The 12,081-nt window shown below is 42.7% G+C and overlaps 1 protein-coding gene across 2 annotated transcripts in view; it reads left to right on the forward strand.

Moving 5' to 3' along the window:
• The window catches only part of LOC122554303 (uncharacterized), an 82,518-nt gene that overhangs the window by 14,158 nt on the left and 56,279 nt on the right, over window positions 1–12,081 (forward strand). For both annotated transcript variants that reach the window (XM_043699120.2, XM_087975976.1), the window contains exons 4-5: window positions 39–114; window positions 231–325. In XM_043699120.2, coding sequence (XP_043555055.2) covers window positions 39–114; window positions 231–325 — 171 coding nt within the window. The remainder of the gene's footprint in view (window positions 1–38; window positions 115–230; window positions 326–12,081) is intronic.

Below are 12,081 nucleotides of genomic sequence, written 5' to 3' on the forward strand. Positions count from 1 at the left end.
CAGAAATAAATAAACATGAATGATGTAATCTGCTCTAGTCACTTCAGGCAATATTCAATGATTCAAATGCAGCCTGGGCAGCAGAGAGTTGGATGAAGCTTGCCAGTGAAAAAGGTAAACAACTAGTGAACTAATAACTACTGTCTGCTGTTTTGGAAAATCCTTCATGACATTTCCACGTTGAAAGGTTGACAGAAGTTATGACAGTATGAATTATCTTGGTTCTTTAGATCGCCAGGCCGTGAAAAAGATGATAGACTACATCCGCAGTTTTTCAGGGAAGATAGCAAGGAAAGATACTACAGGACAAAGTTATATCAGTCAAGTAAGTACCTGGCATAGCAGACTGAGAGAAATTTATATTTACCAGAAAAGTTACACAATTTCTTTATGTAGGTAAGCAATAATCACAAATAACAATTTCTTCAACTTCTGGTGCTTTTATTGGGTTGTGACAAATAATATTATTACTGTAATGTGAAAAGTAGTGGTGGATTGTGACGAAGAAGCTCTGGAAGTATAATTCCACAATTAATTCTTTGACATTTGACCCTTCAAATATTAGCAAGTAATGCTGAACATGTTCACTATTTGTGTACTGTTTAATAGAGGCTTTACAATTTAAAGTTTCTGCTGAAAAAGCTTATCACGATCTGTTAAGTGTTTGCATGCTTTACATGTATTTGAAATTCTTTTGCTTGTTGTTTTTCAAAGAGATGAGTTTCAAAGCAAATGGCACCGTGGAATTCAGCACAGATCAGCACAAAACACACCACCTGATATGATGCTGCCTTACTGTTCACTATTTACAACACTTTAACTATTCCTTGAATGTGTCTTGTCAAATATCTTTGATCTAAGATGTTTTTCATCCAATGTTTGATCCAACTGCATGAACAAAATCCAAAGATTAAAAAGGAAGGCCAAGTTGTTTTTGAATGTGCTCAGTTTCTGTCAGTGTATATAGTGACAAGTGATCATAAATGCAGTTGTTGGTCAAGAGATTGTGATTGCTTTGTTGAAGAAAACAACTGTCAGATGCAAGGTAGTCATGATTGTGAAGGGAAGGATCTGAAGGGAAGATGACCATTGATACTCTCCAGGTAATGGCATACACAAAAGGATTAAAAGAAAGAACATAGGAGTTAGGAGAAGAAGTATGCTGTTAAGCCCTTGAAGCTTGTACTGCCATTCAATATGATAGGTAACCTGTTTGTGTTCTAAACCTCACATTTCCATCTATCTCGAATAACCTTTGAGTTCCTTGCCTGACGAGAAACTATCTACTTCAACTTAACAAAAATTCAATGATCCCATCCCTACATCCTTCTGAAGTACAGAGATTCAATGTCACAAATTGGAGATGGTCATTGCCTGGCATTTGTGCAGTATGAATGTTACTTGGCCACTTGCCAGCCCAAGCCTGGATATTGTCCAGATCATGTTGCATTCTAACATGGTATATCTTTTAGATGGTATTTTCTACTTAATACTAAAAAGGACTGTGATGTCTAACTTTTAACTCCAGTTTTTCATTTTTCTTCTTTAAACCAAGAGGGACTGTAATATTTAAATTTTATCTTTGTTTCTTTATTTTTTTTCCTTTGTATCGAAGATTTGTATCTAGGTGCCTTTGCAACTAAGATGGCACCAGAAATGGCAACTTGTACACTTTTTACTCTGCTCATGTACTTCTGTACTTGACTACACGTGACAGTAAAATCTAATTCGAATACTGCTGCCACCTTGCCTCAGTGGTGGAGAGTAGAAATGCTTAAGGTGGTAAATGGAATACTAATCAAGTGAGCTGTCTTGGACCCTGTCGGAGCTACTTGAGTGTTCTGAGAGCTGCACCTATCCATGTAAATGGTGATTATTCTGTATGCAAACACAACAAAATATATCAGGCGTAGCAATACTTAGGGATATTCATGGCATAAGATAGCATATGTCTTCTGAATCTTGCATCTCCCAATACTCAAAAAAATCTGCCAAATATGAAAAATAGTCTTCCTTTAACTTAGTAATTATATACTGGATTGGCCCACCATTCACTAGATTGATTCCGGAGGTGAGCGGTCTGACTTAGGAAGAGAGATTGAGCAGTTTGGACCTATACTTTCTGGAGTTTAGAATAGTGAGAGGAAATCTAATTGAGCTACATAAGACACTAAAGGGATTGAGAAAAATAGATGTAGAGAGGATAGGAAAACCTGCAAGAGTCATAGTTTTAGGATAAGGGGTAGCAATTTAAAATAAAGATATGGGGAAATTACCTCTTCCGAAGAATCGTGAAACTATGGAATTCATTACCTCAGAATGCAGTGGATGCCAGGTGATTGAGTGAATTGAGGGAGGAGATAGACAGAGTTTTAATTAGTAATGGGTTGAAGGGTTATGGACAGCAGGTAGGAACGTGGGGTTGAGGCCAAGATAAGGTCAGCCATGATTATATCAAATGGCAAAACATTTCGAGGGGCTGAATTGCCTGTTATTGCTCCTAGTTCTTATGTTTTCCTTGAAAGAATCACACTGTTTAAATACCAGACAATAGTAACAGGGCTGTAATATGTTAAGCTAAAAATCGCTAATCAGCCTTGGCTACATTCCCTCCAGCAAATTACAGAGCATTAATGCAAGAGTACTGGGAGCAAGTCATCATGAGCAGGCACATCCGATGGACAGGAAATTAAAGATTTTTAGAAAATACACAGAGTGATTGGATTTTGAAGTCAAATATGGACCTGTTGAGAAGATGCAAGTTACAGGACCCAGATGTTCCTGGAATGACTGGAGAGTACCTATATTGTGGATGAAATTATTCAAGTAGAAGCAATGATTGCAATGGCCAGTCCACAACAATTCATCCTTCTGCTTTTAGAATATTACAGCATCCATTTAATTTATTATTAAAAGAATCAGCTTTGTGCTTTTAACAAAATGAACTGCAGCATTCTGACAGCTCCTAATGTCTAGGGCATGAAAGTGGTCACCACAAGATAGATATCACAGCACACAAACTCCAGCTAATGATCAAGCACATTCAACTAAATAGAAGATTGTTGCAGCCATTAGCCAGATGATAGTCATCCGGAAAAAAATGTTCCCATTCTTCTAAAACTTAACATCATTCCTTCAGTGTCAGTAGGTCAAGATCCTGGAGTTCCCTCTCATGGCATTGTGGGTCTACCTACAGCACATGGACTGCAACAGTTCAAGATGTCAGCTCGCTATCACCTTATCAAGGGCAACTATGGATGGGCAATAAATGATGGCTAGCCTGCAACAGCCACATCCCACGCATGAATAAAAATAATCTATTTCCATGAAAATCTTCCTTCTTGGAGACCTGTAACCAATTTTCACATGGAGACACAAAGAAAATATAGAGATAAAAATCCCATAAAATGTTAGAAATCTCAAATCTGAACCAACTTGGCCATTAATTAACTCATTTCTTGTTATAACAAATGCACTTTGGCAGGCAGCTGGCACTTGGAGGATATTATAATATAGTTGTGTGGCTCAGATTTAATCATCGGTTTAAAGTGAGGCGTGGGTTATTGAATCAGCAGATAAATATGTTTCCCATTTATGTAAATATACATAAATATGAGATCCAGCTTACCCTGCTTCCCTCCATCTTAAACCATATAATTGGTCACTGACTCAAGCCAAGATCGCCCAGTTACCTCTAACCATTCTAATTTCTCCGCCCTCTGCACTCCATCATAGTGTCTCTATGTCATTGCATACCCTTTACCCATACCCAATAGCTCCTGATATCCCCAGTATGTCCCTACACCAACTCCCAATGGTTCCTGATACATTCCATGTTACCTCCAACCTTTCTAATTTCTCCACCCTCTGCACTCGATGATGGAAGTGTCTGATCACTTTGAAACATTTCACCATTCTTCCAATCTCACTTAGTGCCCCATCCAACCCTGTGATCTCTCTAGCCCACTCTCGATATTCTGACCAACCCCCCCACCCCCACTTCCCTGCACCTATCACCTCTGGTGCCGACCTTTGTAATATGCTCATCAAGTCCCCTGAACTTTTGCCAAGTCAGTCTCTGATTCAACTCTCAGGATTGGTTCTTACCTTTCAAATAGCAGGCGGGACTGAATCCCAGGATTCCCAACGTCATTCCTGATGTCACCAATTTTCAGCAGCACAGCAGAAAAGAACAGGCATTTCCAGATCTGACTGCCTTCAATGCAGGGTATTTATTTCCTATCTCTCTAAACTATCAAAAAATCAGGCTAGCTTCCTGAGGACTCACTGTTTACAGCTTCTCAGAGAACTTGTGAACCATAGTTTGGATGAGGGAAACTTTGAAATGTAGGTTCAAACAGTTCTACCCATGTTTCCATGCCAACCATCCAAAACCAGTGGCCACTCAGATCCACCATAGCAATCCATTACCCTTAATCCAGTCGCAATGGCCCATCATGCCTCCATTCATATGAGCATACAAACAAAGAGCAGGAAGAGACCATTCAGCCCTTAAAACCTGATCCTCCATTCAATACAATCACAGCTGATCTGATTGCAATCTCATATTGACATTCTCACTTATCTCTGATAACCTTTCATCTACTTGCTTAACAAGAACCTGTCTACCTCTTCCTCAAAGTATTCAAGGACCCTGATTTTGTCATCTTCTCAGGAAGAAAGTTTCAAAGACTCTACCTCTGAGAGAAAATTAATTTGCTTCATTTCTGTTTAAATGGGTGATCCTCTGATTTGTAAACAGTAGTCCTTAGTTCTAGTTTTTTCTGTCTTCATCTATCTTGTTTAGACCCCTCAGAACCTTTATATATTTCCGTCTGGTCACCTCTTGTTCTTCTAAATGCCAGGGATATAAGCCTAGCTTGTCCAACCTTCCTCACAAGACAACTGTCCCATTCCAAACATTAGTTTGGTTAACATTCTCTGAACTGCTTCCTATAATTTTACATCCCTCCTTAAATAAAGTAATCAATACTATTTACAGTACTCTAGATACAGAGCCACCAGTGCCCTGTCTAACTGAAACATAACCTCCCCTTGTATTCAGCTCTCCTCACAATAAATGGTCACATTCTCAGCATTTCTAATTACTTGTCATTCCTTTTATACTAACCTTTTGTGTTTTATGCACAAGGACACCCAGATCCCTCTGCATCTGAGTTCTACAATCTCTAGCTATTTAGACAATAATATTAACCATGATAGTGTCTCTATGTCATTGCATACTCCTTTACCCACACCCAATGGCTCCTCATACCCCCAATATGTCCCTTCACCAACTCCCAGTGGTTTCTGATACATTCCATGTCAGTCTATGCCTTTTTATCCAGCCATGAATGCAAAATGAGACTCAACTGGGAGCCCAGACTTCTATTAGCCTGTTAAATCAGGTAGAATCAAGGGAAAATCTTGCTTGTGAGTTTTTGCTCTTAAATCTGTTTTGTCAATGACTTGATTTTTATTTAGATAAGATACAGAGCTGTAGTTTCTGCCATTGATACTTTAAAGTTCTGGTTGCTTGACACTTTTATAGGTTACAGCAATGGCAGTTTGCTATGATGGCACAATCTTTCTGATACATGCCATTGTTACTGCTAGGTTTATTATATCTTGGCAAAGTGTATACAGAGTGAATGGACATTCCAACCTCTCTTTCACACTTTATCTTCACTGCTGTGATTGACTGTGAAGATTTATTCAGCCAGCAGTCAGTCAGTCTCTTAGATTTATTGGCTGTAGTCAGGAAATGCGCTCAAAAAGTATTAGCAGGTCCTGCCTTTGAAGTCAGCAGTTTTGTTGGAAACCCAATTGTGAAATGAAATACACCTCCAACCAAACACTCAACAGCTACTCACTTCCAAGCAAATGTTATGGCTAGTCACAAACCCTGCTTTGATACACAGAGGAACCTTGAATATCCAGTGTATTGGGACTATTCAGAAATCTTGATGCAGCTGACTCCTAGGGAATTGCCCCAGAAACTGAAAATTCTGATTGGAACCTTCCAAAAAAAAAATCCCTTAAAATTGGAGAATTTGGCTCAGCTCAGACAAAATATTAATTAGGCTGTGTTAGAGGATTATAAACCTAATCTAACTCCTGATTAAATATTAAACTGAACACCCCCTGTCAGACTGGACCTGACATGCTCAGCAAACCTCTTCCACACTGGGCCTAACAGCAGCAACCCCTCCCAATACACCTCCAACCTGAAAATTAGACTCTAGTCCATAGGCTTTAGGTAGGCCCACAATGCTATTAGGGAGGGAGCTCCAGGAATTTGACCCAGCAACGGTGAAGGAGCAACAATATATTTTCCAAGTTGGGATAGTGAGTGACTTGGAGGGGAACCTACAGCTAGTGTTTTTCCCATGTATTTGCTGCCCTTGTCTTTCTAGATGGAAATAGTCATGGGTTTGGAAGGTGCTATCTAAAAGAGCCTTGGTGAATTTTTGCAGTGCATCTTGTGGATAGTCCACCCTGCTGCTCCTGAGCACTGGTGGTGAGGGGTCTGAATGTTTGCGAATGTGGTGCCAATTAAGAGGGCTGCTTTGTTCTGGATGTTGTCCAGCTTCTTGAGTGTTGTTGGAGCCGCAGTCATCCAGGCACGTGGGGAATATAACATCACACTCCTGTCATGCACCTTGTAGATGGTGGACAGACTTTGGGAAGTCAGGAGACGGGTTACTCTCAGCAAGACTCCGGCCTTTGTCCTGCTTTTGATGCCTCAGTACATTTATGACAGTTCAGTCTTTGGCCAATGGTAACCCCCAGGATGTTCAAAGTTAAAAATCACACAACACCAGGTTATAGTCCAACAGCTTTAATTGGAAGCACACTAGCTTTCGGAGCGACGCTCCTTCATCAGGTGATAAGGAGCGTCACTCTGAAAGCTAGTGTGCTTCCAATTAAACCTGTTCGGCTAAAACCTGGTGTTGTGTGATTTTTAACTGTACACCCCAGTCCAACACCGGTACCCAGGATGTTGGTAGGGGTGGATTAAGTGATGATGGTGCCATAGAATGTCAAGGCACAAAAGTTAGATTCTCTTTTTTTGGAGATGATCATTGCCTGGCACTTGTATGGTACAAATGTTACTTGCCGCTTGTCAGTCCAAGCTTGGATCTTGTTTGCTGGATTTGAACATGGACTGTTTCAGTATCTGAGAACTTGTGAATGATGCTGAACATTGTGTAGTAATCAGTGAACATCCCCACTCCTGATCTTATGACGGCGAGGTCATTGATGAAAAAGTTTCACCTAGGATACTACCCTGAGGAACTCCTGCAGAGATGTCCTGGACTGTAGATAACTGACCTCCAATGATCACAACCATCTTTCTGTGTGCCAAGTATGACTCCAACCAGCACAGGGTTTGTCCCCTGATACCCATTGATTCCAGTTTTGCCAAGGGTCCTTTTTGCTAAATGTAATCAAATGTACCCTTGATGTAAAGAGCTGTAACTGTCACTGCACCTCTGGAATTCAGCTTTTTTGTCTGTGTTTGAACTGAGGCAGTAATGAACTCAAGAGCTGAATGCTCCAAGCAGAACTCAAACTGGGTATCACTGAGCTGATGCTGCTAAATAGCACTGTTGATAACATCTGCCATCACTTTACTGATGATCAAGAGTAGACTGATGGGATGGTACTTGGCTGAGTTGGATTTGTCGTTTTTGTGTACAGGAGCTGCTTGCTCAAATTCCACACGATTGGGTGTACGCCAGTCTTGTACTGGAACAACTTGGCTGGGGTTGCAGCAAGTTCTGGAGCAAATGTTTTCAGTGCTATTGCCGAATGTTGTCAGGGCCAATAATCTTTGCAGTATCCAGTGCTTCCATCCATTTTTTAATATCATGTGGAGTGAATTGAATTGGCTGAAGACTGGTACCTGTGATACTGGGGACCACTGGAGGAGCTGAGATGGATTATCCACTCAACACTTCTGGCTGAAAGTATTTGTGAATCTTATCTGTTGCACTGATGTAGTGTGCCCCTCTGTTAGTAAGGATGGGGATGTTTGTGAAGCCTCCTCTTTTAGTGAGTTGTTTAATTGTCCACTGCTGTTCATGACTGGAAGTGGCAAGACTGCAGATCTGTTGGCTCTGGAATAGCTTAGCTCTATTACTTACAGCTTAAGCTGTTTAACATACAAGTAAGTCATGTTTTGTCGCTTCACAGGTTAACACCTCATTTTTAGGTGTACCTGGTGCTGCTCCTGGCATGCCCTCCAGCACTCTCCATTAAATTAGGATTGAGCCTCTAGCTTGATGTAGAAAGTAGGAGAAAATGAGGACTGCAGATGCTGGAGATCAGAGCTGAAAATGTGTTGCTGGAAAAGCACAGCAGGTCAGGCAGCATCCAAGGACCAGGAGAATTGACGTTTCAGGCATAAGCTCTTCTTCGGGCTTATGCCCAAAACGTCGATTCTCCTGCTCCTTGGATGCTGCCTGACCTGCTGTGCTTTTCCAGCAACACATTGATGTAGAACGTAGAACAGTACAGCACAATACAGGCCCTTCGGCCTGCGATGTTGTGCCCATCTGTCTTAATCTAAGATCAACTTAACCTACACACGCCCTCAATTTACTACCATCCATGTGCTTGTCCAGCAGTTGCTTAAATGTCCCTAATGTCTCTGACTCTACTAAAGCCGCTGGTAGTGCATTCCATGCACCCACCATTCTTTGCATAAAGAACCTACCTCTTCCTTCAATCACCTTAAACTTATGACCCCTCGTGACAGCCATTTCTGCTCTAGGGGAAAGTGTCTGGCTATCTACCCTATCTATGCCTCTCGTAAACTTCTATCAAGTCACCTCTCTTCCTTCTCTCCAGTGTGAAAAGCTCTAGCTCACTCAACCTCTCTTCTTAAGGCAAGCCCTCCAATTCAGGCAGCATCCTAGTAAATCTCCTCTGCACCCCCTCTAAAGCATCTATATCCTTCCTGTAATGAGGTGATCAGAACTGAAAACAATAATCCAAGTGTGGTCTAATGGGCTTTTGTAGAGCTGCAGCCAAAACCTCGCGGCTCTTAAACGCAATCCCTCTGTTAATGAAAGCCAAAACACCATACGCCTTCTTAACAACCCTATCAACTCAGGTGGCAACTTTGAGGGATCCATTACATGGACTCCAAGATCCCGCTGTTCCTCCACACTGCCAAGAATCCTGCCTTTAACCCTGTATTCAGCATTCAAGTTCAAACTTCCAAAATGAATCACTTCACATTTATACAGGTTGAACACCATCTGCCTCTTCTCAGCCCAGCTCTGCATCCCGTCAATGTCTTGTTGTAGCCTGCACAGCCCTCGACACTGTCTACAACACTACCGACATTTGTGTCATCGGCAAACTTACTAACCCATCCTTCAACTTCCTCATCCAAGTTATTTATAAAAACTAAAAAGAGCAGAAGTCCAAGAACAGATCCCCACGGGACACCACTGGTCACTTACCTCCAGGCGGAATACTTTCTACCCGCTACCACTTGCTGTTTTCTTTTGGCTAGCCAATTCTATATCCAGGAAGCCAATTTTCCCTGTATCCAATACCTCCTAACTTTCTGAATGAGTGGGGAACCTTATAAAATGCCTTACTGAAATCTATATACACCACATCTATTGTTCGACCTTTGTCAACTTGTCTCGTCACATCCTCAAAGAACTCAGTAAGGCTTGTGAGGCATGACCTGTCCCTCACAAAGCCATGCTTACTATCTTTAATCAACTATGTTTTTCCAAATAGTCATTCATCCTATTTCTCAGAATCCTTTCTACTACCTTGCTTACTATAGATGTGAGACTGACTGGTTTGTAATTCCCGGGAATTTCCCTATTCCCTTTCTTGAATAGGTGAACAACATTTGCCTCCTTCCAATCATCCTGTACTACTCCCGTGGAGAGTGAGGATACAAAGATCATCGACAGAGGAGCAGGATTCTAATTCCTCGCTTCCTGTAGTAACCTTGGATATATCAGGTCCGGCCCTTGCGACTTATCTATCTTGATGCTTCCCAGAATTTCCAACTCATCCACTTTCCCAACCCATCAATCTGTTCAAGCCCTTTAGCCTGGTCCACAGTGTTCTCACTATCAACAAAGTCCCTGCCTCGAGTGAATACTGAAGCAAATTACTCATTTAGGGCCTCCCCTACCTCTTCAGATTCCAGGCACAAGTTCTCTCCACTATCTCTGATCGGCCCTACCCTCTCTCTGATCATTCTCTCAATCCTCACCTAAGTGTAGAATGTCTTTGGGTTTTCCCTAATCCTTCCTGCCAAGGCTTTTTCATGCCCCCTCCTAGCTCTCCTCAGTCCATTTTTGAGTTCTTCCCTAGCTACCCTGTAATCCTCTAAAGCTCTGTCAGATCCTTGCTTCCTCAACCTTAAGTAAGCTTCCTTCTTCCTCTTGACAAGAAGCTTCTCTCCTCTTGTCATCCTTCACCTTACCTGGCTCAGTGGGACAAAGTTATCCAACATTCGCAACAATTGCTCCTTAAACAGCCTGGAGAAAGTGCGGACTGCAGATGCTGGAGACCAGAGCTTAAAAATGTGTTGCTGGAAAAGCGCAGCAGGTCAGGCAGATCAAAGGAGAAGAAGAATCGATGTTTGCAACATGTTTGAGGTGAGGGATGCCATGGACGTCCCTGCTGATTACACTTGCAGGAAGTGCACCCATCTCCAGCTCCTCCAAGACCGTGTTAGGGAACTGGAGCTGGAGTTGGATGAACTTTGGATCATTCGGGAGGCAGAGGGGGTCATAGATCGGAGCTTTAGGGAAGTAGTAACTCCAAAGATGTCAGATAGATGGGTGACAGTGAGGGGGACAGGGAGGAAGCAGCCAGTGCAGGGACCCCCTGTGGCCGTTCCCCTCAAGAACAAGTATACCGTTTTGGATACTTGTGGGGGGGGACGACTTACCAGGGGTAAGTAACAGGGCTCAGGCTTCTGGCACGGAGCCTGTCCCCGTTACTCAGAAGGGAAGGGTGGAGAAGAGCAGAGCAATAGTAATTGGGGACTCGATAGTTCGGGGCACAGATAGGCGGTTTTGTGGGAACGAGAGAGTCTCACGTTTGGTATGTTGCCTCCCAGTTGCAAGGGTACATGATGTCTCTGATTGTGTTTTCCGGGTCCTTAAGGGGGAGGGGGAGCAGCCCGAAGTCGTGGTCCACATTGGCACCAACGACATAGGTAGGAGGAGGGCTGAGGATGTTAGGCAGGCTTTCAGGGAGCTAGGTTGGAAGCTCAGAGTTAGAACGAACAGAGTTGTTGTCTCTGGTTTGTTACCCGTGCCACGTGATAGAGAGTCGAGGAATAGGGAGAGAGAACAGTTAAATGCGTGGCTACAGGGATGGTGCAGGAGGGAGGGATTCCGGTATTTGGATAACTGGGGTTCTTTCTGGGGAAGGTGGGACCTCTATAAACAGGATGGTCTGCACCTGAACCTGAGGGGCACCAGTATCCTTGGTGGGAGGTTTGCTAGTGCTCTTGGGGGGCGTTTAAACTAACTCTGCAGGGGCATGGGAACCCAGACTGTAGCTTTAGAGTGCAGGACCTGGAGTGTAGGGAGGTTAGGAACATGGCATCAATTTCAAAGGAGGGTGCCTGTAAACAGGAAAGAGGCTTGAAGTGTGTATATTTCAATGCAAGAAGTATACGAAATAAGGTAGGTGAACTTGCAGCGTGGGTTGGTACCTGGGACTTCGATGTTGTGGCTATTACGGAGACATGGGTAGAACAGGGACAGGATTGGCTGTTGCAGGTCCCAGGGTTTAAATGTTTTAGTAGGGTCAGAGGTGGGGGTAAAAGAGGGGGAGGTGTGGCATTGCTTGTCAAAGATAGTATTCCAGCTGTGGAAAGGACGATGGATGAAGACTCGCCATCTGAGGTAGTTTGGGCTGAGGTTAGAAATAGGAAAGGTGAGCTCACCCTGTTAGGAGTCTTTTACAGGCCTCCTAATAGTCCTAGAATCGTAGAAGAAAGGATTGCGAGGATGATTCAAGAGAAGAGTGAAAGTAATAGGGTGGTTGTTATGGGGGACTTTAACTTTCCTGATATTGATT

The sequence above is a fragment of the Chiloscyllium plagiosum genome, unplaced genomic scaffold, assembly GCF_037043375.1.
Source record: "Chiloscyllium plagiosum isolate Xiang-an unplaced genomic scaffold, Cpla_swu_hap1 HiC_scaffold_1, whole genome shotgun sequence".
Lineage (NCBI taxonomy): Eukaryota > Metazoa > Chordata > Chondrichthyes > Orectolobiformes > Hemiscylliidae > Chiloscyllium > Chiloscyllium plagiosum.